This window comes from Desmodus rotundus, chromosome 9 (genome assembly GCF_022682495.2).
Source record: "Desmodus rotundus isolate HL8 chromosome 9, HLdesRot8A.1, whole genome shotgun sequence".
NCBI lineage: Eukaryota > Metazoa > Chordata > Mammalia > Chiroptera > Phyllostomidae > Desmodus > Desmodus rotundus.
The window spans coordinates 42,944,425-42,968,914 of NC_071395.1; the positions used below are offsets into that span (position 1 = coordinate 42,944,425).

The 24,490-nt window shown below is 53.2% G+C and overlaps 1 protein-coding gene across 7 annotated transcripts; it reads right to left on the reverse strand.

Moving 5' to 3' along the window:
- Nucleotides 1-1,029: 1,029 nt before the first annotated feature.
- On the reverse strand, nt 1,030-24,122 carry KANK2 (KN motif and ankyrin repeat domains 2). Of its 7 annotated transcripts, XM_071219196.1 has the most exons (14): nt 24,021-24,122; nt 22,638-22,831; nt 21,704-21,742; nt 19,942-21,165; nt 10,926-11,075; nt 10,727-10,829; nt 9,555-9,794; nt 8,873-8,960; nt 8,131-8,350; nt 7,220-7,362; nt 5,424-5,624; nt 5,256-5,345; nt 3,027-3,099; nt 1,030-2,876 (listed from the first exon to the last, which is right to left on the reverse strand). In XM_071219196.1, exons 2-13 carry the CDS (start codon nt 22,672-22,674, stop codon nt 3,046-3,048), a joined length of 2,589 nt encoding a protein of 862 aa, XP_071075297.1. In that variant the 5' UTR covers nt 22,675-22,831; nt 24,021-24,122; the 3' UTR covers nt 1,030-2,876; nt 3,027-3,045. The 7 variants fall into 7 exon arrangements, with proteins under 7 accessions (XP_071075297.1, XP_071075299.1, XP_071075296.1 ...); XM_071219198.1 differs by lacking the exon at nt 21,704-21,742 and adding an exon at nt 21,589-21,703 and having other exon boundaries at nt 1,030-3,099; XM_071219195.1 differs by having other exon boundaries at nt 1,030-3,099.
- Nucleotides 24,123-24,490: the final 368 nt, after the last annotated feature.

The following is a 24,490-nucleotide window of genomic DNA, read 5'->3' on the forward strand; positions in this document are numbered from 1 at the left end:
CAAAGCAAGAAACTGGGGGTGTTGGGAAATGGGTTCGTAAACCGTAGCTAAATAAGATTAGGCAAGGTGACCAAATGGCCCTGGGCAATTACTTGTGAGAAACAATAATTTTTTTTCTCCCCCAAACGCCCCTTGTTGTCTCTCAAGCCCTTCTGAAATACTGAAAAGCACAGAGCCTTCAGCTCAGAAATACACAACTTTGCCTGAAATTTCTTGGGATTTCCTAAACCCTCTGAAAGCCCCCTAATCTCCTGGTTGAACAACCCAGAGGTGAAACAGAGGAAGTGAGAAGTCAGGAGAGCCATCAGGGACCGTCAGTTACCTTTGCAGCGTGAGAGGAAGAGCCCCGGGCACTGGGGCTGGTCCAGGATGCTCCACTTCCTGTCCTGGTGCTGGTGACTGAGGGAGTTATTTGTGAAAAGCTGTGGAGCTGTACACGTTTGTACTGACTTGTGCATAAAATGTATGTATACTATACCTCGAAAAATAAAACAGCAGAACATTTTAAGACCCAACCTATTAGAAAAAGCTTTGGCAGGAGGTACTCCCGAGTGTCGGCAATGGTGGGTGTTTATACTAAGTGCTACCATGGCACCCTCCACTCTGCCAAACATTCCTGTATTGTCTGCATTTTGCCTTTTACCATCGCTATGCATTATTCCATCATGAGGAAAAAATAACCTGCAAAGATTTTCTTTGACGTCTTCACTGCAGGTGTTTGTTAGAACTTTCTGCCACAGTGGCAATGTTTTCTACCCCTGGAGCCCAATACCATAGCCACCAGCCCTGGTTAATGACACCAGGAACAAGTTAATTAGTTTACATTTCAATGGAAATAGACACGTATGTCTACTGGCCACAGAATGGGACACTGCTGGTCTAGGACAGAGCATAAGGCAGTTTATTTTACAGTCTTGTCACTTCTTTGTAGTTTTGAAATTCAAAGTAAGTACATTCTAAAAAGGGTATCTATTTTAAAGCTTAAAGAGGAATCAGAAAAAGATCAGACAAAGACCAAGATCAGACAGATTTCGGCATTATTATAAGGCAGCTTTATTAAATTCCTTTACCTTCTAAAAAATGGTTACAAAAGGGAATACTTCACTTAAGTGTAATACTGTCTGCATGGACGTACCGTGGTTGGAAAGTCAAGGCCATGAATACACGTGAGAAGAGAATGAGGACAAAGAACACCCGTAGCCTACCACGCCGAGCCCAGTGGGTACCAGGGGAGAGGAGAACACACGGATAAATATGGATTTATCGGTGCAGGGGGTGGTGTGTCAATGAGCTGTTTCTAGAAGCTTAAAATAAACACCCCTCCCCCCCACCCTGCTCCAGGCCAGGACACCCAGGCACACAGGTCCGTACCGCTTCCTAAAGCTGCCCAAGGCTGCAGCCTCCCATCAGACACCAGTGGTCATCCTCTGGCAGCTTTGGCTTTGCTTTCTCTCCAACTTACACATGCACACTCATACACACACACACACACTGGAGTGTCTCCCCCCTTTAACCATCCAAGCTCTTTTGTCTTAGGTACAAAGTCAAAGATTTTGACTCCTTCAATCAAAATCAAAGCAAGCCAGTTTCCATTCGGCCAAGAAAACCACTTCTGTAGGAGAGAGGCCAGTGTGAGCACTCGGGCCAGATCTGTCCTCCTGTGGTCTGGCTCCCACCCTGGAGGCAGAGCTGAGAGCTGGACAGAGAGGGCAGGACACCTATCAACTAGGGGTCTTACTCCCCTGCACAAAGGCACTTTTTCAGGATTGGAACCAATCCCTTTTCTTTTTTTGGTTCACAAAGGGAAGGAACAGGAAAGAGAACTATGTTGAGATTCTGGGGACAAAACAGGCCATTAAGGAAACTGTGAGTGTCTGGCGAGCCCTATTTCCAGCAGGCTCTGCTCCAGGCAGCTCCGGAAAGCCCTTAGGTTAAAAAAAAAAAAATAACCCAGCTGGCCCTTGTTTGGTTTTCGGCAAAGCCCTGCCTCTTTAAGTTTGTGCTGGGAGCCCTCCGGGGGCAGCCAACTTTTAATCGTGCACACATGGGGTTTCTGGAGCTGGCCCCGTGCTCTGCCAACAAGCACGTGGCCTGTGTTCTTTCCTTTGAAGAGAGGAATTCTGGAGTCTGGGGAGGATAAGGACGGCCTGTAACCCGGGTTCTAAGCCCAGGGACTCAGCAGCCGCTCTGGAAACAAGATTCATTGCCTGTGTCTCCAGGTCTGCGGGATTTTCTAGGAAAATTAATGTTTGCTGAGGCCTCCGTGCAGGGAGGGCTGGTTTTGGGGGTGACTTCTTGACGTGAACTGCTCACACATCTCAGCTCACACACCTCAGCTGCTGGGTCCTGAGGCCCCTGCCGCCACTTGAATGGGGGCGACATGGGCAGTGGCAGCAAGCAAGCGGGAAAGACTAGTTTTCCTACTCCAGGTGACACGGACAGAATCTGTTCTGTGAGGACACCAAAATTCCCCCAAAGAAAGCCGTTGTGGGGAGTGGACAAAAAGCTGTTATATACCAGACAATTAAATGTGGGCGGGAAGGGGGGCGTTAAGCCACTCCAGACGCCACCCATGCTTAACAGCATTCACGATTAAAATGAAAATATGCAATTCCAGTGACTTTCAAATTTGGCAACAAGTAATACGATTTCCCTCCTTCCCCGACGATGATTCAAAAACACAACATTCTCCCCTCCCCCCCATCCATCACTGCCAGTTGATTGTTCTCAGTGCTCCCCATGGAGCCACGCCCCAGCATCAGCCGCTGGCGCCACTTTATATGAGAATGGAGCTTCGGTCTGCACTGTGGCTGCTTTGAACTGGGGTACTGGGAAAAACCCACTTTAAGCTGCAGTCTTGTCACTGTTGGGGACTCCTGTGGGAAGCAGAAGAAAAACCCACTTGCCTTTGAGACTTAGGCCTTGGTGGGTACGAGTGGGGGCTGGCCAGGGAGGGGACCAGGGACGAAGAAGAGGGGAGGAGGGACGGTTCGCTCTGGGGCTGAGCGGCCCTTGAAGGTAGGCACCTCAGGTTCCCCCTCACGGCTACTCTTCTGCCGAGGATGATGCAGGACTTTCATCATCTGACATCGGGGCGAACTGAAATGAGAAGCAGAATTCCTTGTTGGGCATCCTTGCCTCCGAGGCACTGGCTCCGCTGGCTAGCCCCGTGGCTGTGGTGAGTGAACCAGAGGCTGGGACCCCTTGGCTGCAAGGAGGTGACGTTGTGGGGGAGATGCCTCAAAGCAGCAGATAAATAAATGCAGCAGGGGATTTTCATCAGGGGTAAGGGACGGAATGGACTGCAAGTGGACAGCGGGTGGTCAGGGAGGGGGATTTCTGAGCTGAATTATGCTGAGGGGCCAGCCAAGGGGGCAGAGCAGGGCATTTCAGCAGCGGCCAGAGACAGTGCCAAGGCCTTGAAGCGGAGCAGCGAGTGACTGGCTGGCGTGGCTGGAGCTTAGGGAGCAAGGGGAGAGGACAGACAGTGGGGTGGAGGTGAGGGCAGTTTACAGGGCCCGGCGGGAGCCACAGTGGGCTGTGAGTAGAGGTGCTCTGACTCGGGGGTCCACAAGGACCCGTGGCTTCTGTGAGGAGACCAGACTGGAGGGGGCAGTAAGAGTGGGAGCCAGGGGTTGGGGGGCCAAGGGCAGAGGCAATGGCAGTGGTCCAGGCAGACAAGGATGGAAGACTGGAGTCCCTGGGGGCAGCAGCACAGATCAGAGAGCACAACATCACCAGCCCCATCACCCCCATCTTCCAGTTGAGGTTCAAAACCGAGGTCCAAAGCTGACCTCTAGGTGACCCTGAGCATCACCACTGAGGCCCAGATATCCTAAAGCCAGAACCACTTGGAACCTCAGAAGAACCTGGGAGGCAGGCGGAGAGGGACAGCATATGACTGCCACCTTCCCTCTTTTGGACCATTTGGTGAATTGCTGTGGTCCACACCCACCATGCCCCCCTTGAACCCGGCCCCACATGTGCCTCGGGGAAGCCAGGGCAAGTGTAAGGTGGGGGTGAGGAGGAGAGGGCAGCAAGGCTCCTGCCCAAGGTCTGGAGGCAGACAGACCCCAGGGCTTCTGCACCTTCCTGGCTGTGAGACCTTGAACCAGGAATGTAACCATTCTAAGCCTTAGCTTCCCCACCTGAAAAAGCAAATAATAATAGTACTTAATGCAAACAAACTGGATTATGGTGGAAGGTTCAAGAAATCACACCCAGTAGGCACTTAGTGTACTGTCTCCTCCATCACACATGAGGATTGTTTTGAGGACCTACAGGGAGTGCGCCTGTCACCCCCATCAGAATGGCAGGGCCCGTCTCCTCTGTCAGACCAGGTGATCACTCTGGAGGCCTCTGAGGCCCCTGTTTCTCCCATCAGACTGGAAGGGCTTTTCCTCCATCGGGCACTTAGGACACAGCTAGTATCAATATTATCCTTCTATTATGCTTCCAGAGAGTGCTTAGCTAACAGGCAAGATTTTTTCAAAATCTAGATTACTGCAGTTAAATACGAGAAATGCTGGGTTAAACCCAGATCGATTAGGCTTCTTTATAGTGAGACTTCGCAAGACCTTTAATACCCTGACAGGCTTTAAGTAAATGCCAAAGTCCTTGCTGCAGCCCACAAGGCCCTGCGTGATCTGTGGCGTCACCTCCCTACCCTCATCTCCTCCCTCAGACACACCAGGAATGCGCCTGCCTCAGGGCCTTTGCACTGTTTGTTCCTGCTGCCTGCAGAGCCGCATAACGTGCTCCCATACTTCCTCAAGTGCTGGCTCAAATGTCACTGCTTCATCTGTCACTCACTGTCCCTCATATCCTGTTTTATATTCCTTCCTAGCACTTACCACCCTCTGGCTATGACACAATAATCTGCTTATTTTGTCTTTTATTAGAATGTCTGCTCTGCGAGGGCAGAAACTTCTGTTTTGTTCTGTTCTGTTTTGTGACAGCCAGGGCTGAGAATAGGGCCAGAGACAGTCGGTGCTCTGCACATATTTCTCAAATGAGTAAGTGGTGACTAAGAATACGCATCTGGAACCAGAAAGATCTGGGTTCAAATACTGTTAGGCTGACTGTGACCATGTCGTCTCAGCTCTCTGTGACTCATTTCCTCGGGGGCACCATGAAGGTTCAACAAGCAGATAACTATTAAGTCGCTGGCTCGGACCTGTACACCATCAGCTCTTCATGGACAACTGCCCCCTCCCAGAGCCCCCCGCCCCTGCCCTGCCAGGGCTGACACTCACCGAGCACTTGATGTTCATGCGGGAGTACAGCATGGATGCAATTTCACTCTGCCCTGCGTCCAAGGCCACCATCAAAGCTGTGCTCCCATCCTGTAAAGCATCGTTGCTATCACGACATCCGGCAATGAGCTCTCGCCCTCCCCGAGGGGCACCCGAGTGTGGACTCACGCGGTCAGTGAGCGAGATGTCGCAGCTGGGCACGGCCAGCAGCAGCCCCGTGATCTCCTTGTGGCCGTGCTCGCAGGCACACATGAGGGCCGTGGAGCCGTCATCGTCCTGCACATTGACGTCCGCCTCGCAGGCCAGCAGAGCTTTGACCACGTCCACCCGACCGTGGCTGACCGCCAGCATCAGGGCTGTCTGCCCTGCCTGGGCAGGGCAGGGAACAGGCTGATGAACCACGCAGCCCCGAGGTATGTCACCCCGGCTCGGGGACCTTTCGCGGTTCCCGAGTGGTCTGATGCTAACAGCACCGCCCCTCGCTGGCCTACTTCTGTGACTCAGACCGTCCTCCCCACACCGGCCTTCTTCCCCACACCGGCCTTCACACTCGCCGGTCCCTCCCCCACCTGCTGTCTCATTCGCACCCCTTAGGTCTCCACTTCAACGTCTCCTCCTCAGGGAGAAGCCACTTGCCTCTTCACCCCCACGCCCACCTAAAGCAAGTGCCTAACTCACAGGTGTAAACGTATGTAAAAATTTATCGAGCTAAGGTTTGTATACTTTTCTGTATGTCAGTTGAACCTCAGTAAAAATTAAATCGGTGTTCATCAGTAGATGAACAGATGGACAAACTGGTAAATTCATACTACAGAATGTTCTTCAGCCTTAAAACCAGCGAGGGACTAACGCGTACCGCACCATGGGTGAGCCTTGGAAACACTATGCTCAGGAAGTGGAAGACGACGGACACTAAGGACACCCGCTACTTGACTCTGTCTGCATGAAATGCCCACAACAGGGAAATCCATGGAGGCAGAAGGCAGACTGGTGGCTGCCAGGGGCTGGGGGTGGGGGGTGGGGTGTGACTGCTCACGGGCGCAGGGTTTCCTTTGGGGGCGGTGGGAATGTTCTGGAAGCAGATACAGGGGCCGGATGCATACCACTGTAAATGTGCTAAAAGGCACTGAATTGTGCACTTTAAAAGGATTAGTGTTATGTGAATTTCACCTCAATTAAAAAAAGTAAACCACTAAAAAACCATTTTTACTTAAAACAATGAAATCAGTAAGAAAGGCAAGCAGGTTCTGCTGCCCTCATGCACCACTGCAGAGCCCCGCTTCCTTCCTCACTGCGTTTGTGCCGTTGCAATCCCCTCTGCTCTGCGCCGTCCCCACTGGGTCCTGGCTGCCCTGCTCCACAAGCCTGTTGCTGTCCTAGTCTCCCACCTTCTGCTCCCCAGTGCAGCTGAAGGGAGATTTCAAATCAGAGAGTGGGCCGAGCCAGTGCCCGGATGAAACGCCTCTAGTGGCTTCTGGCAGCCCGAGTCCAACTGCACAATGAACCTCGTGCTGCCTGAAATGCTAGTGGCTCCCCGAGCCCCCAGCTGGCTAATGAGTTTCAGGAGTGTGGGGACTGTGCCTGCTTGCCCACCGTTTGAGCCCTGGCAGCACTTGCTGCCCAATGAATTACCAAGTGGCGTGTGGGACGGTGTCAGGTTACAAAGGATCCCCTTGTCCTCTCCCAGCCCCCACCTGTTTCCACCAGAAGGTCCTGCATCAGAGGCAGCCTGGAGGGCAGGTCGTAAGAACAGGGCTCTGGAGCTAGAACCCCTTGGTTCGAATCCCCCCTCCTCTAATCTGACCTTGAGGAAATGACTCTGCTTCTCTGAGCCTCAGTGTCCTTGCCTGTGGGGTGGGGACTCTGCCCTGGGCATGGAACAAGATCGTGTTTGGGCTTGGTGCACAGCCAGGACTGAGTACATGGGAAGGGCTGCCCACGTTTGTAGCTCCAAAGTCCCGTACCTGGCTGGCTTTGGCATTTACATCTCCAAGCCGTAAGAGCTGCAGGAGAGTCTCCATGTCATCCTGGTTCTTCAGCGTGGCCAGGGCCGTGAGCATGATGGGGCTGTAGCCAGCACGGTTCTGCTTGTCCACCTGGCAGACGCCTGTGGGGAGGAGGGAGGGGAACATGAGCCCTCAGACCACGCTGGTGCCGGCCAGGCCTGCCTCCAGGCTGGGGGAGGGTCCCCAGGGACCAGGCCACATCTCTGCTATCAGACTGAGAGCTTTGTTTCACTCTGCTGTAATGAGCACTGGGCATCACGTCGCCTCCATCAGTCTGGGTGTAGCCTAATTCTTCCCTTCTCTCAGACTGAGGACGTCGTTCTGCCCCAGGGTGTCCGTCTCCACTCTGACACCCTGGAGGTGCGTGGCTCCTCTGAATGGGCCCACTCCACTTATAAGTGGACCCATTCCACTCCTCCATCAGAATGGGGCCCTGACACTGGCACCCACATTTAGGGCTGAGAGTAGGAGCTGTGTCTCCCTCATTAATCTGAACAGCCAGTCCCCTTCCCATGGCCTAAGTCTCCTCCATCAGATTGTGGGCTCCACCTCCTTCATCAGACTAGGAGTCTGTGTCTTCCCAGGCAGACCTGGGAAAGGAAAACATTTTCCTGTTGAACTGAGAACCACAGCTTCTTTCCAAGCCTCAGACTGTCTATCCCGCAGCCTAGGGTTCCGGAGGTGTGACTCCATTATACAGGGGTCCATGTAGACGGTGGAAGGGCTGCATGTTCTCCACAAGATCATGGCTGCCCTTTCCAGAATTCTGGGGCTGTAGGGAGGGCTTGCATCTCCCCCATCAGACCACCAAACTGAGGTGGCAGCTGGCCCGCTCCCCCAAGCCCTTCGCCCTGCCCGGCTGGGCCTACCGCTGTCCAGCAGTTGCCGCACCACCGGGAAGTTGGCGTGCGACACGGAATAGTGCAGCGCGGTATTGCCGTTGCTGTCGGCGATGTTGACCACATAGTCCAGCAGCCGTGAAGACATGGCCCGGAATGTGACCAGGTGGCGCCGCACAAGCTCAGGGTGGGCATCGCTGCGGCAGGCCAGACGCAGCCACTCCTGAAGCACCGTGGTGTAGGCCACTTTCTGGATGCAGGTCAGAGAAGAGAGCAGTGTGAGGGTGGCTGGTAGCTCACCCTCTCCAGGGCTAAGCCACAGAAGGGGAGTGTGGATACCCCTATCCTGAACCCAAGTCTTGAGGGGGAGCATGGGCACCCCACCCAGACAGGTCCCTGGAGTAAAGCGTATCCCTATCTCAGACAAGGACCCTAGAGGGAGGTGTAGACACTGTAATCCAAGATCTGCCAGACGTTTTGAGGTCTCCATCCTGGATATGGCCTTCATGGACAAGTGCGGACACTGGGACAGGGAACTAGGGTAGCCCCTTCCCTCAAGCCCCCGAAGAACCAGGACCAAAGCCAGGTTTGCCAGCAGGTAATCATCCTTGGGCCCTTCCCCACAGCCCGGACCCCTCTCTAGAACCACGACTCAAGCACACTCCCCTGAACTCCCAGGGCCCCTACGGCTTGCACAGGGAGGCACTGCAGATGAGGAGAAGCCAGGGTGCAGGGGAAGGAGGACCCTCCCAGCCCCAAGGCCCCGCCGTACCAGCTCCCGCTCGGTGAGGGCGTTGGGGTTGTCCAGGTACTTTTCCAGGGCCAGGCAGGCTGAGATGAGGTCAGGGCTCAGCTCCATCCTGCCAGGGAGAGGCAGTTTATTTCAGCCCTCTGGTTTCCCTGACTTACCATACCTGGCTGGAGCTCTCCAAGAGGGCCTCTGTGGGCTCCACCGTGGCACTCACCCAGGCCCGCCAGGGCTCACCTGAGTGGTGGGGCCTCAGAGGCCCCCTTCCCCAGGAACAGACTTTTGTAATACTGTATACCTCATGTGGCAGACATGAGGAGCAGACTACAAGGGAAAGGGGATGCACAGGCTAGTTTACTTCATGTGGTCATGAGCAGATGGAACATCTTTTCCCAATGTCAGATTTTTCATCAAGGAAAAAAAGGAATAAATAGAATGAACAGCTGGGGCAAAAATGTCCCCAAAATATGTGTAGCTTAAGGGCTTTACCTGCCCCCTAAATCTTAACCCAATAGCCCAAACTGCCTCCACTGGCCCTTCATCAGTCTTTAGACCTTCAAGATACTCAGAAGGAGAAAGGTCTTCTCTGCTAGTTTAGACTAAGGTGTGCATGACTGATAGGATGTTCATGCAAAAGGCTTGGATGATAGGATTTGAGGTTATCCCATACACAACCCTGGCCCTGCCTCCCACACAGACAACTGACCGGATCTCCTCCTCCACATTTGATCCTGATGCCCCCTCAGCTGTAGGCACGTGCTGAGACTCTCGAGATAGATGGCACTCCTCCCGGGTATTCTTGGTCACTGGTGTCCCCATGGGCCTGAGTCGGGGAGCTTCGACCGCACTCGGCACACTCGCCTTGGGCTCTGGGGCCTCGTTCTCTGTGCTCTCATTGTCCGAGAAGTTCTCTGCTGTGCTGGAGTCCTCAGATGAGGACTCACACCTGGGGAAGGGGGATGGGCAGGTTGGGAGAGATGCTGTAGGTGGGACAGGGATGGGGTGGGGTGGAGGAGGGGCATGGGGCTTGACTACTGGACCTCGGTTTCCTCATCTGTTAAATGGGGTTAATGTCAGTATGGACCTCATAGATCTGCAGGAATGTGGCTTACAGTGCCTGGCACAGAGTAAGTGCTCACTAAACACTAGCTGTGCCTGAGATCACACTGTGGGGGAGGCGGGGGTGGGAGGGCCTGCTTTTCCCTTCTACCCTTTGGTTCCTCTCCCATGCTTTGCTGCTTACACAGATGTTACTGATTCAGACTCTCACCCCACCTCAGATGGGACCCTCGTGCTTCTTGCTTCCTCTGGAGGAAGTCTAAGTTACCTGGCACTTGAGGTTCCATGTCACTCTGCTTCCTCTCACTTCTGAGCTCTTATGCAGGCTGTGTGCCCCAGCAGGAAAGCCCCCTCACCCCCCTCTTCCCTTTGCTAGCTCTTGCTGTCCTGCAGCACACGTCCCCCTCCTTCAGTGACTTCCTGGCAGGCATCCATGCCTAAGATCACACATGGCCTGAGTGTCCCCATCAATCATTGCTCCAACCACCTTGCTGCAACTGCCCATCAGGGTCTGCGGCCTGGCCGGCCTGGGCCTGGCCACTTCATCAGGGCAGGGAGCTGAGTCCGGCACCTTCCAAGGGGTAATGCAGTGCAGTCCTTACAGCACCAGCTCTGGAGCCAGGGCACCAAGGTTGATTGCTGATCACCAGGTAAGCTCCAGCGAGGCACTCAGCCTTGTTGTGCCTCAGATTCTTCATCTGTCTATTGTGCTTTAGTTAAACGAATGAATCAAAATGAGGGGCTGAGACCAGGTCTTTGGTACGTTCTTGGAACAAACAGGGGCGTGGAAGCTGGGGAGTGGGTGGGGGCTCCTCTCACCCTCCATTGACTCCCACGCACTGGAGGCTCCGCTGGTGGGCCTCGGGCTCTGCAGGCTCCTCTTTCCGCTTCATGATGGACCGCATGCCTTCCTGGAGCCCACCTGAGGGGAGGGGTGGCGTTACCAGGGTATCCTAAAGCCAGACCCCGTGCCTGGGCCTCTAGTGCTCCATCCCTCTCGGCGGCCACCCCCACTTACCTCCATTTCTGGCCTCCTCTGACTCGTGTGGGGCTGCTTGCCTGGTGGGCTCCCTATTGGTAGTGTCGCCAGTGGGCACCCAGCCTGCATTCTTCTTGGGCTGTGCCAGGGAGGCTGCCGAGGATGACTCTGCAGGAGCCTGGGGGAGACCTGAAGGCGCAGGAAAGAGGCACTCACTGTAGGTAATAACAGCAAAGCAAAACCAGTGATAATAACTGTCTCCCAGAGTCAGGGGCTCTGAGGGCTAATTCTTACATGATTTCATCAAATCTCTCCAGCCCATGAGGAGAAGTTGGATTATTACAGATGAGCAAATTGAGGCCCCAGAGGGTTGCCCAGCGACTGAGCAGCAGAATCTGATTCCAACCCTGGTTTGTTCCCTGCCCCATGCCGGTCAGGGACAGGGAGACCCTGTGACCCCACAATGCTGGCTCATGCCTCTCCGACAACATATTAAGTATCGTCTGGAAACCAAGCTTGTTCACAGCTGAGTCTGGCGGTCATCGCAGGGAATCACGTCTTCTAGGAGCGAGCTGTGGGACCTCAGGCAACTCGCTTAACCTCTCAGTGCCTCAGGAGCACGATATTCCTGCTTCCTGGCGTCTCATGCAGGCTCAAGACAGTAAGGTGGGATGGAGAGCTTAGAACAACGCCTGTACTTCGAGAGTGCACAGGAAGCATCTGCTAAACCCTGGTTTGGTAGCTCAGCTGGTTATAGCATCATCTCAGATATGCCAAGGTTGTGGTTCCATCTCTGGTCAGGGCACACACAAGAAGCAATGAATGAATATGTGAGTAAGTGGAACAGCAAGTCAATGTCCCTTGTTTGTTCTCTCTCCCTTCCTCTTTCTCTCTCTAAAATCAACCAATAAAAAAAAATTTTTTTAAATCATCTGTTAATTCAAGAGAATTGTAAATGATATTTTAATGAGACTTAATATTGTGTTTATTTTTTTAAAGCAGGATTATGCTATAGAAAAGGAGGGAGAAGAGAAACATCAATGTGTGGTTGCTTCTCACATGCTCTCTACTGGGGACCTGGCCTGCAACCCAGGCATGTGCTCTGACTGGGAATCAAAACAGCGACCCTTTGGTTCACAGGCTGGTGCTCAATCCACTAAGCCACACCAGTCAGGGCACTTTTTCTCCTCCTTTACTTAATTTTCAGCAGGTGTTACTTTACTAAAAAGGAAAAGGAAACAATAGAGCTACTGGAAAATGACAATTAAAACACCACCAGGCAGAGTTTCCCTGTGGGACGATGAAAAGGTTTTGGAGGTGGGTGTTGGTCACAGCTGCACAACAGTGTGAACGTGCGGAATGCCACTGAACTGGCCACTTGAAAACGATTAAAATGGGAAGTTTTATGTTATGCGTTATCACAGCTTTTTAGAAAACCCACCTTGCTTGGTCTAAGGACAAAGGTGACACTGTGGGCGCCAGGCCCAGAGGGTGCCCACTGTCCATCTGGGAATGCAGCTGGCAGGGAGCTCCAGCCCCAGATCACCAGCCTGGAACGAGGAACAAAAGCCCAGTCGCCACTGAGTGGCTGTCCAAGTCTTGGAACAGTTCGGGGCCCCCTACGCCACGTGTGGCTTCCTTGTCCCGCTTCCCCAGGAAGTCTCCTTCCTGCCACTGGCCATGGACTCCAAAGAGCAATCCATCTGAATTCTTTTTAACAGTGAAAACTTTTCTTGACATACACAGTAACTACTTCCTCAAGTCCCTAGGCAGCACTCAGCTCAAGAACAGGGAGTAAATACTTGGGACGAGCACATAGGAAAGAGGAGACACTTGGCCACAAATGCGCCAACAGCACTCCAGCCCAGGGCGTGGCTGGGGCTGGGCCCATTCCAGAGCTGGTTTTTACGTGAACCTCTGATTTTTTTAAGGAAACCTCGTCAAAAAATCCACATGAAACAAACAAAAACAGTTTGCGGCCGAGTGAAGCAAGTCAGGAGGCAGATGGCCAGTTCACAGCCCCTGTGTGCCCCACACTCACGCCCCGGATCTGAACACCTGGGAGGGTCAAAAAGATCAGGTAAAGCAATATTTTGCTGAGTGACATAAACCGGGCACAACAGGATAAACCCTGTGTGATCCCACGTACAGGAGGTCCCTAGAGCAGTCAGACCCACAGAGACAGGAAGCAGAACGGTGGGAGCCGGGGGAGGGCAGGGGAGCCAGGTGTTCACTGGGGACAGAGGTTCAGTCCGGGAAGATGGAAAAGTTCTGGGGACGGGTGGTGATGGGTGGTGACGGTGGCTGCACATAAAATGTGGCTGCTGAATGCCACTGATCTGGACACTTAAAAATGGCTGATAGTAAATTTTATGTCATATGGGTTTCAGCACGATTTAAAAAAAAAATGAAAAACATAAAATGGAGTAGCACCATGGCCCATTCTGCCCCCAGGGAAAAGCAGGCACTGCCTTCAAAAGCTTGGGTGGCTCCTTCCAGTGTGAGGTCAAGGTCAGACACTACAATGCTAAAATAACAATAACAGTCATAAAAATGATGATATTTATTGCTATTATTTCACTGGGAGACGGGGCAAACTGATAGCAAAGTTTATACGGAAAAACTAAAATCCATGACTAACTCAGACAATTTTACAACAATGGGCAGAGATGGGGAACCCAGCCTAGGAGCGTAAAACATATTCCAAAGCCAGAGCCGTCCGAACAGTGGGGTATTGTTACAACAGGAGACGGGCCAAAGGAACGGAGGAGAGCGAGCCTCCCAGGGACCTGGAGAGAAGACAGAGTGGTTTCCACAAACCAGTGGGTAAGGGTGGGCTCTGCGGTGTGGCGTTGGGAAAGCAGATTACTCTAGCCAAGAAAAAAAAATCAAGCTGGAACCCTACCCCAGGCCTTACACAGAAGATAAACTCTGAAGGAACGATATGAAGGTACAACTACAAAGCCACAGGAAGAAAATGTAGAATATCGGGGGCCTCAGGAAGGGGCAAGATTCCTTTAAAAATTCCTCAATGGCTAACTACGCGGTACACCTGAAACTAATATAACATTAAATGACAACTGTAATGGGGAAAGAAAAACTCAACAAATGAAACTGCAAATACAAAAAAAATTCCTCAAAACACAGACCACATATGAAAAATACAAAGTGATTTCACTTATTTGTGGGATCTAACAAAACTGAACTCAGATAAAGAGAGCAGATCAGTAGTTGCCAGGGTTGGGGGCAGGGAATGCATGAAGGGGGTCAAAAGGTATGAACTTCCTTTTTTTTTTTTAAAGATAAATCAGTCCTGGGGTGTAATGTCCAGCATGGTGACTCTAGTTCATGATACTGTGCTGTATATTTGAAAGCTGCTAACAGAGTAGATCTTAAACATCCTCATCACAAGAAAAAAACAACTGTAACTCTCTGTAAGGTGATAGATGTTAACGAAACGTATTGTGGCAAGCATTTCGAGATATATACATAAGATTTCTATTTGATAAAAACAAACCAACAATAAAAATACCAAAAGACTCATAGACAAAGTTAATCAATAGAAGAATAGACTGGAAGTGATAATCTTCTAGAACAAGAGTCAACAAACTTTGCCCTGGCAGATGTGGCTCAGTGGACTGAGTGCCGGTCTACAAACCACAGGGTCTCCGGTTCGATTCCCAGTCAGGACTCATGCCTGGGTTGCGGGCCAGGTCCCCAGTATGGGGAGCATGAGAGGCAACTATGCATTGATGTTTTTCTCCCTCTCTTTCTCCCTCCCTCCTGTTCTCTAAAAATAAATAAAATCTTAAAAAAAAAAAGAGTCAACAAACTTTTTCTCTAAAGGGCCAGGCAGTAAATATTTTTTGCTATGTAGGCCGTAAGGTCTCAGTCAAAAATAGTGCAAAAGCAGCTCTATCCAGTATGTAAATGAATAGGCATGGCTGTGTTCTTATCAACTTTAATTTCATATAATTTTGCTCATGTCACAAAACGTTACTCTTTATTTCCTATTTGTTCAACCATTTAAAAACATAAAAACCATCCTTAGCCTGTGAGCCATATAAAAACAGGTAGCGGGCTGGATTTGGCCCACAGGCCCAAGTTCATCACTCCTATTCTGGGACATGCCAGGAACTTCTCAAAACCGATCAAAGCAAAAAGGACAAAGGCAACAAAAAGCGAGCCACAGAGGAATCTTATCAAATATATATGGTGACGCCCAACCTCATCAGAAATCAAAGAAATGCAAACGAAAACAAGGAGATACCACTTTGTACTAGCAGATGGGCAAAACATTGGAAACATGTAAAACTGTGCACTGGGGGGAATGTGGAGAAACGGGCGTCTCAGACCGAGTGTGGCTGGTGCGAGTGTGCGCAGGGACAGCTTTTCCAGAGAGGACCAGACAGAACTCCGGGAACTCTGCATGTCCTGTGGCCCAGTGAACCCGCTGGAGGGAACAGGGGAGGATGGTCCCAGCACTGTTCACAGTGGCAGGAGCTGGAAGTAGCCCGGGGGGGCCCTCCAAGACGGGGATCGGATAGGAAAAGTGTGGCACACACTAGGGCATTAGAAGTGACAAACCAGATTTATAAACATCAGGAAAGTTCAAAAATAGTGTGTACAGAGGAAAAAATGTTTTTTTTTCCTGAAGCACAATACCATTTTAGGAAATTAAACACGCATAGGGCATGTTTTTCAAGGACACTCAAATGTCTAAATAAGCTTCTGGAAGGTGGATTGCCAGGAATGATACTAAGTGGGGTGCGGGTGGAAATCTGTGATGGGTGTGAGTGAATGACATAGGGCAGACATTAGCCAACTATGGCTTGAGGGCAGTTTTTACATTTTTAAATGGTTGGAAAAACAATTAAAAGAAGGATTCTATTTGGGACACATGGAAATTATATGAAATTGACATTTCAGTGTCGACACATGAAGCTTTCTTGGCACAGAGCCACGTCTGTTCACTAATACCCGTATTACTTAGGTCTGCTTGCATGCTATGAAGGCAGAATTGAGGCTGCAAGTTCATCAAAAGGTATGCATTAAAAATCTACATTTTTCGTATATAATATACCTTAATAAAGCTGGAGGAGGGGGGAAGAACTAAGCAGAACTGAGTCATTGCAACAGAGATCATGTGGCCCGCGAAGCTGAAAATACTTACTGATCCTCATCATAGAGGGTGGAGAAGAAGGTGAAACAAAGGTAAAGTTAAAACAATAGCAGTTTGGTTACCATGGCAGAAGAAATGTCACTGACTCAGGTTTGGGTCCCTAAGTCTAAACGAAATTGTCAGCCCTGGCTGGTGTGGCTCAATGGATTGAATGCCAGCCTGAAAACTGAAAGGCTGTTGGTTCGATTCCCAGTCAGGGCACAAGCCTGGGTTGCAGGTCAAGTCCCCAGTTGGGGGTGTGAAAGAGACAACCCATTGATGTTATCAATGTTTCTCTCCCTCCTCTCTAAAAACAAATAAATAAAATCAAAGAAATTGTTAAAAATATAAATTACTCAGCCACCCACACCCAATGCTGGAAGGGAGTTGAAGGAGTTGAAGCCATGGGGGTGTAAAGCAATTTGGCAGCAGACATCAAGGTATTCAAAATGCCCTTTCAGAAACCTGTGCTGAAAAAACAGATCCCTGGACATGAAGGGTTCCTTTAAGGAGGTCTACATGGCACCCCTGAGTGTAAAGAATGATGTGGCTGTTCAAAAATAAACAGCACACCCCAAGAATTCTTTTTTTTTTTTTTTAAAGATTGTATTTATTTATTTTTAGACAGAGAGAAAGGGAAGGAGAAAGACTGGGAGAGAAACATTGTGTGGTTGCCTCTTGCATGTGCCCCACTGGGTACCTGGCCTGCAACCCAGGCATGTGCCCGACCGGGAATTGAACCAGCGACTCTTTTGTCACAGGCCAGCACTTAATCCACTGAGCTACACCAGCCAGGGCAAGAATTCTTAATAACACGAGAAAATGTCCCTGCGATAATGTTAAATCAAAATCAAAGGAATTATAAATCTTGACTTTGAGAACTGTGGGCAACTCCCTTAACCTGCCTGTGCCTCAGTTTCTTCATCTATAACACGGGGATTAAAAACACCACCCCACCTCACAGAGGTGCTGGGGGGTTAAATGAATTACATAAAATATGAAAAAAGAGTCAAATAATGCCCTGGTCTATAGCAAGGGCTGCCTAAATGCTTTTAAAATAAAGAGAAATGACAAATTCCACCACCTCTGCATTGCCAAAGTTGAAAAATACATATTATTTTCTGTGTTAAAAAACTCAGAAGGAAAGAAGCAGAAGTGTTGGTGGCAGCTGTGTTTTGGCGGTAGGAGGTTTATGGGGTTTTATTTTGCATTCTAGATTTTTCTGTACTTCCCAAAGCTTCCACAAAGAATAGGAATTGCTTTCATAGCAATAGGTTTCGAACAAGAGTAGCGGAAGTTTCTAAGCCTGGGAGAGGCCCCAGGGATACAAGTGCCTCGCTGCCCCTTCTTCCGCTGATTGCTTTGTGGTGACTTTGCCAGGCTGGGGGACAGGACTTTGGGGTTCTCTAGGCCTCTTCCCTACCTGCCTTTCCCAGCCCAAGGGGAAGACTGCCACTCACCGTCCCTCCCCTTCAACCACAGTGAGTAAATTCTACATGGCAGAGAGGCTGGGTTCCTCCATGCCTCCTCCTCTAGGAAGCCCTCTCTGTACCGCGCATTGAGCTGACTCACCTAAGCAAATACATGATCCAAACGCTTGTCAAATCCTCCTGGTATTTCATTTTATTTCCTATATTGCTCCTCCCCAGTCTGCGAACCCTGTAGGACCCACCCCTGCTGCTCAGGCTATCCTGGACCTTGCTTTGCTGGCCCTATCCAATCCCAGTTTGTTTAACATTGTGGATGCACCCATGCCTGCCCTCACCTCAGGGCCTTCCCGCCTGCTGTGCCTGCCTCCCAGAACATTCTTCTTTCCACCTCTTTGCCACCTGGCTGCTCCTTTCCTTTCACATCGTGGTTCAGAGTCGATAGCTAACCCGTGATCACCCACTATGTGTCTGGTGCCATGTTGAACACTTAATATGAATTGACACACTTAAGCCTCACATTAATCTGGTGACATTGGGATGTCAGGACCCCCAATTTGCAAATGAGAAACAGATTAAAAAATTGCTCAAGGGCACAGAGTTAGGGAGCAGGGAAACCAAATTGGATCCCAGGCCACCACCCCATCGAATATGTATCTGCTTCAAACACATATTCTCTGAAATTATATTTCTTATTTATTGCGGTGTTTTACTTGTTTATTGCAGGGGCCTTTTTGTCTGGTTTGTGCACTGCTGTGTCCCCAGTGCCTAGAAGAGTTTGGTACATTACAGGCACTCCATAAACATTTGCTGAATGAGCAGACATTGAAATAAATTAGCACATTGGGGCTGGCTGCAGCAAGATGGAATTAAGTGAGACACAAAGAAGAACTGTGGGGGAGGCACTTTGCTTAGGGTGGGGACATCGCTATGTCTTTGTGTCCTGAAGGCAGGAGGCCCTATGGCTGCCCCAGGAGGCACGTCTGGAATGGAGGCTGCCTCTCAGAGATCCCAAGGCTGGGCCAAGCAGGACCCCTGGCTGGAGGCCAGAGTTGCATGGCTGGATGTTTGGAATAGATACAGAACAGAAGGGTGGTGCCCAGAGCTGGCCAGGAACAACATGGAAAAGCAAGAAAACACAGCTGGGTCCCCACCCTCCAGCTGTGCCCTCGGTCCCACCACGAGGCTCTGGGCACCTTAGATTTGAGGCTGGGGTAAGAACCCGAGCTCCATCTCTGATCCCTGCTGCAGGTTCAGGCCACCTTTGACTTGATCCTGGTTCGGCCACTTCCCGGCTGTGTGGCACAGGGTAAGTGCAGCTTCTCCCCAAGCCCCAGTTTCCCCAACTATACACGGAGTTGACCTGAAAATCATCAGCAGACACAGAAACAAGCACTGATTGAGTACTTACTGAGTGTGCTAATTTACAAGCATCCTACAGGTGGGGACTGTCATTGTGGCATTTCACAGATCGGGAGGCTGAGGCCCAGAGAGAAGTTGCTCACTTGGGGACACACAGCGGGAAGTGGAATTTCAACCCAGGCTGCCTGGCTACACAGCTCCCTGTCTTTAGCTCCTCTGTGGGTGAAACACTTGAGCACAGCACCCAGCACCAGGCTGGTGTCTGATAAAGAACAGCTGTTATTATTATGAATCATTCTATCAGCTTCGCCCAGGGCCCTTAGAGTGGCAGTGGTGGGGCAGCTGTCATTCTGTACATCCCACATCCCCTTTCTTGGCATGAGGAGTCAGCATTTCTCCAGGGAGCACCCCTCAGGACTTGGATACAGGAGTTGGGTGGGGCTCCTTCACCCAGGGGCTAGGCAGTGAGGCACACAGTGATTAAATCAGCATCAGGCATATGACCCAAGCCAGCCAATGACTGCCCCCCGTGGCATTTTTATTGGCAATACTTGGAATGGGGGGTCTCCCTTTTCAGAGCTGCAAGTACTGATTCCCACAGAAGTGGGGCCACCTTTGCTGGGATGAGAGAGAAGCCTCCATGGTGTACAGAGGAAGAGAAAGAGAAAGTTAGAGATTCCAGAGCACCAGGATCCAGCTATGCCTGAAGCTATCCCTAAGTTAAATGAACAACACATTTCCTTTTCATTGCTTAAACCAGTCTGAGATTGGTTCCTGCCACTTACTGAATAAACAGGGTGGGTGTTTTGCTCAGCAAACCAACAGTCTTGGGGATCCTCTCCCCGTAAGATGTTCTGTTTTCTGGACACTTATGATGTGCTAGAGATGAGAACATTGATTTAACAGACACCCAATTTTTCAGCATGATTCCCTATAGCACTGAGTTGGTGGCACAATTTTGCCCCCTTTTTGCAGATGAAGAGACAGAGACTCCCAGATGGGGGAGTGATCTGTCTGGTGGAAGGCCAGGGCTGGGGCTAGACCTTGCTGTTCAGACAAACAAAGGGGAGCCCTCCCCTGTCCTCCCCTGCCCCTTACAGCTCACCTGCTGCCCCATCGCAGTTTCGCTCTGTGATGCTGATCTTCTTCACCAAGTGGATGTTGCCAGTGGGTGCAGCGGGCAAGGGCAGCACTGTCTCCACCACTTCATGGCTTCGGAACACAGAGCGGCTCTCTGTTCCTCCAGAGGTCGCCAGGGCCCGCAGCCCCGCCCCATAGGGCTCTAGATTCTGGGCCCGCTGTGCAGGGGCCCCAGCAGCTGTGCTGGCTGCCACTTCCACCTCCCGAGGCCCCTCTACCACCCTGACGGTGTCCACACGAACTGGGCTGTCTGTAGGTGGCCAGGCCTGGGGTTGGGGGTCGGGCTGGGGGCCAGCCTGTCGGGCCTGAGCTGCCTGCAGCTCCTGGAGCGCCTTCTTGAGCTGGGTCTCCAACACCGCGACCTTGGCAGCAAGGGCCACCTCCCCATCGGGCACACCCAAGTCCCGCTCACGAACCCAGGTGCCTACGCTCCGGGTCTCCAGTGTTACCGGGTCCTCTGGAGCCTCCGGGAGGTCAAGGCAAAGCTCACTGCGGCCCCGGGCCCCTGAAGTATGGCCCAGGAATTTCTGGCTCTTGAGCTGCACTGTGAGCTGCCGCTTCTCCTCCTGCAGCACCGACAGCTTCACCTGGAGCACAGGGATCAGCTTCACCTGCTCCTCCAGCTGCCGCAGCTTCCGCAGGGCACCCGCCATCTGCTCCCTAACGTGGGCCAGGTGCCCGGCGCTGGGTGGCACTGGCGTGGACATTCCTGAGCCCCGGGGTGTCGGGGGCGGCAGCCCCACGCCCACCAGAGAGTTGGTGGAGCTGGCTGCGCTGGGGGTGAGGGAGCCCAGGCCGGTGGGAGCAGCCGCCTGGTCCTCGAGGCGGCGCCTGGCGTCCAGCAGGGTGCGTTCAACCCGAGGATTGAAGCCGCCACGGGCCTCCAGGGCACCGTACTGCGGGTAGAAGCCGCGGCCACAGTAGGAGTAGGCAGAGTGGCGGCTGTCCCCGCTGGCGTTGGAACACAGTGACTCGGTGGAGGTCCACCAGGAGCCAGGGCCGCGGGGTAGCGAGCCGAGGCGAGGCCGGCGCTGCACGGCCACACGCCGCAGCGTGTGACCCTTCTCAATATCATCCACATACTTGAGAAAGTCCAGGTCCAGGCGGTAGCCATAGGGCGTCTCCACGGAGTAGGGAGGGTCGGTCTCCTTGGCAGGGAAGCCGGGAGGGGAGGCCGGGCCGGAGGTCCCTGGGGCAGGGAGCAACGCTAGTACCTCTGATCACTGGTATCATGGGCGGGGGTTCGGGAGCGACGGATACCCCAGGAGAGTCAAGATTTATTAGCCCAAGGGATGAGAGCCCACTGGGCCCTCAACTGCGTCTCCAGTCTGCTCCATCCCCCACCCCCACCCCACAGGACAGGGCTGGGTCTGCCTCTCAGACCCTCCAGGGCAGAGCCAAGTTGCTACGTGCAGGCCCTCAGGGAGGGCTGTGTTCCACCCTTAATCCCACCCCCACCCCACACCCACCGGCCATCACAGGTAGAGCCCTATCTTTCCCCCCAACCCCAGACCCCTCTCTCCCACCTCAGGTCTCCAGGACAGGTCCATCTCCCCACCACTTGCCCTCTAACCCCTGGGCAAGGGGCCCTGTTCCTCTCCAGAGGTCTGACCTGGAAAGGGGGCTGGCACGTGCAGGACTTGGGCCATCCTCCCCTCTGCAGATGCTCCTCAAGAGTCACTGGGAGGCCCTGAGTCAGACTGCTTTCAGCACAGGCTGAGGCTTACCTGGGGAGAGGGTGCGATGGAGACCGGAGTCAGGAGGGTCTGCAGGGGTGGGAGAGGAGATGTGACTACCACCCTCCACAGCTACCCTCCCCAACACCCCTGATCTTCAAGTAAGGACCCTCTCTCTCATAGGCGCAAACCCAGCCAAGATGTGGAGGGGGAAGTGGGGGGGCCCCCCTGTGGTCTAAAACAAAGAAACCAAACCTCACAGCCTGCCCGCACATCTGTCCAGCCCCTGGACAAGCTCCAGCTGTTCTCACAGCCCTGCCTCCACAAGGCTCCCAGGCCAGGGGCCCCAAGCTCTACAGGACCCATCCTTCGTGCACCCCCTTCCCTCAGCCCAGGCCAGGCGCTGGCTATTGGGACAGATGGGGACTGATGTGGGTAGGGGGCTGGAGTGCTAACAGGCGGTGGCTATCCTGCAAGGATCTGAGGAGACCCAGAGACAAAAAGAGGGCTACAGCTTAGGGTAGGGGACCCCAAAACAAAACTGAGTCAGGGCAACTGGGGTAGAAGGGATAGGGAAAATTGTGGGGAGGCAGTAAGGAGCAAAGCCTTTCCCCTTTATGGAAACAATTTTCTCTAAAAATAAACAGTTTCACTGCAGGGCTACACGAGAACTTCCTGCCCCCCCATGTCCGGCTGGGGAGGGGGGTGCCCAAGAGCCAGGCGGCCCGGGAAGTCATGGGGGTGAGAGGAGGAAGTAAGAGGGGGTGCCTGGAGGCTGCAAAAGGGAGGGACAATCAGGGCCTCTCACTAACTCACCCACCCAACCCTGGAGTCCAGCCAGGGTCCTTTCATCCCAAACACTCTGCCTGAGCTTAGCCAGTCCTTCCTGCAGTCTGACTTCCAGCTACCCTGCTGCAGAGGCCTAGGCCCATCCCACCACCAGGGAGGACCCTTTCTGGCCTGCTGGTGCTAGAGCTGTGGGTACCTGGGAGGATGGGCCAGGTGGGGCACCTGCTGGGCATGAAGGCGGGACTGCCGAGCTGTTCCTTCTCTCACACCCCACGTGTCTCTTGCTTAGCGTCTTGCTTTATCTCTCTCCATGTCTCTGCGTCTCTCTCTCTCTACTTCTCTCTCCCTGTGTCTCCATGTCTCTATCCTCACTTCTCAGTCTTGCAATGCCTGGAACACACGGTCCAAAAGTAGGTCCAAGTAGTCTCCACCTGCCTGGAGACTCACCCCCTGTACAACAAGGTTAAAAATTTCTGGGGACCCAAGACTGGAGGCAGGGAGCAGGACTGGAATAGTCTGTAGGGGCCCCTGCAGGTAGACAGGGATGAGGTGAATAACAATAGTAATAACCACAATAATGATCCGGGTACCAGACAACACGAACAGATGGGGAATCTTGGGGCACAGAAATGCGCAGTGACTTGACCAGGGTCACTGGACAGGGAAGTGGCTGGTCCTGGATCGGAACCTAAGCCTAGCAGACTCCCCCACTCCCCACTTCCAAGACAGAGACTGAGGTCTGGGAGGCTCCAGCCATCTGACCCTCCTCAGTGAGGTCAGGTGACTCCAGGTGGAGAAAGGGGATTGGAGGTGGAGATGTCTAGGGCTGAGGCCCCTCTCCTCCGGTGGAACCCGTGGGGACCAGGGAGTGGACACAAGATGGAGTCAAAGTTAGGACACTTAAAGAGGGGACAAGGTAGGGGGCTCAAGGAAGGAGCTCAGGGTCATCAGGGTGGGCCCCAATGTCCGACAGGTTCTCCCTAGAGCTCCCCTTGCAGACCGGCCTGAATGTCTCTGGGGTCTTCCCGCCTCTCTCCCCGCCCCGAAGTTGAGGGTGAGGAGAACCCTACCCGTGCAGGGAGGGGCGGGGCCTGCGGGGACCCCGGCTAATGGCAAACAGCTGCCGCTCCCCACGCCGGCCCAGCCGCCAGGGCAAGGCCCGGCCCAGCCCAGCCGGACACCCGGTCGCCTTCCCGCCGCCTGGGGCCTGGCTCCGGCCTGGCCGCGCAGGGCGAAGGGGATAAGAGCAAGGGAATATGTAGAGAGGGGGTGGAGGTGGAGAATAGGGACAGAGGGGGAGGCAGTGATGGGGCGAAGGGGTAGGGCGAGAGATACAGATGGAAGAGGAGGACAGGCTTGCGGGAAAGAAGCAGGGACGGGAGTCAAAGATGAGAATGGTGCAGAGACGAAGGGACCGAGACACTCAAAAGTAAGTAAAGTTTGGGCTGAGATGGTGGAGTTGCAGGCAGCGGCTGGTCAAGACCTGCGAGGTCACGCCCCGGAGTTGGGGGAGGGGTAGGGACCACGCTCGAACCCCGATCCACACTCGAACCCCGACCGGACCCCGGGTCCTACTCGCCTCCCGCGCTCCGGCCGCTGCTGTCCCAGCGTCCCGCCGCCCGTGCGTCCTCCGCGAGCAGCTGCCCGGCCTCCCGGCCCCAAGCTGTAGCCCCGCCCCGCCCGTATGACCCCGCCCCTCAGGGCCGGCCCCGCCCCCAGCCTCTCTCGGGGAGGGCAGCGGTGAGGAGATGCGGTCCTGAGGCCATGGTCACACCTGGACAACAGGTGTGTGTACGTGCGTGGGGGTGTCCGGTCTTGTCCCCTAGCTTCCCCTCCCCAAGTCCCCAGGGCAGGGCCCCCATAGCTGTCCCGCCCCGCCTGCTGCAGCTGGGCCGCTGCAGGGGGCGGGACTGGCCTGGCCGAGGCTCTCGGAGGGCGGGCGCGGTGGCGGCGGGAGGTCACCCCTCCCCCCGCGAGCCCGGAGCTGGAAGCGGCCCAGCGCAGGCCTGGTACACAGTGGCGTGACCGCAGAGGCGGGGAGGGGACTGG

Coding starts and splice junctions, on each gene's coding strand:
- KANK2 (XM_071219196.1), bottom strand. CDS start 22,674: ATGCCCAGCAGGTGCCCCACCTGGCCCATCCTCCCAG. Junction 11,076..19,941: donor AAACTGCGATGGGGCAGCAG/GTGAGCTGTAAG, acceptor CTGCGCCTTCAG/GTCTCCCCCAGGCTCCTGCA. Junction 3,100..5,255: donor GCATGAACATCAAGTGCTCG/GTGAGTGTCAGC, acceptor TTCTCATTTCAG/TTCGCCCCGATGTCAGATGA.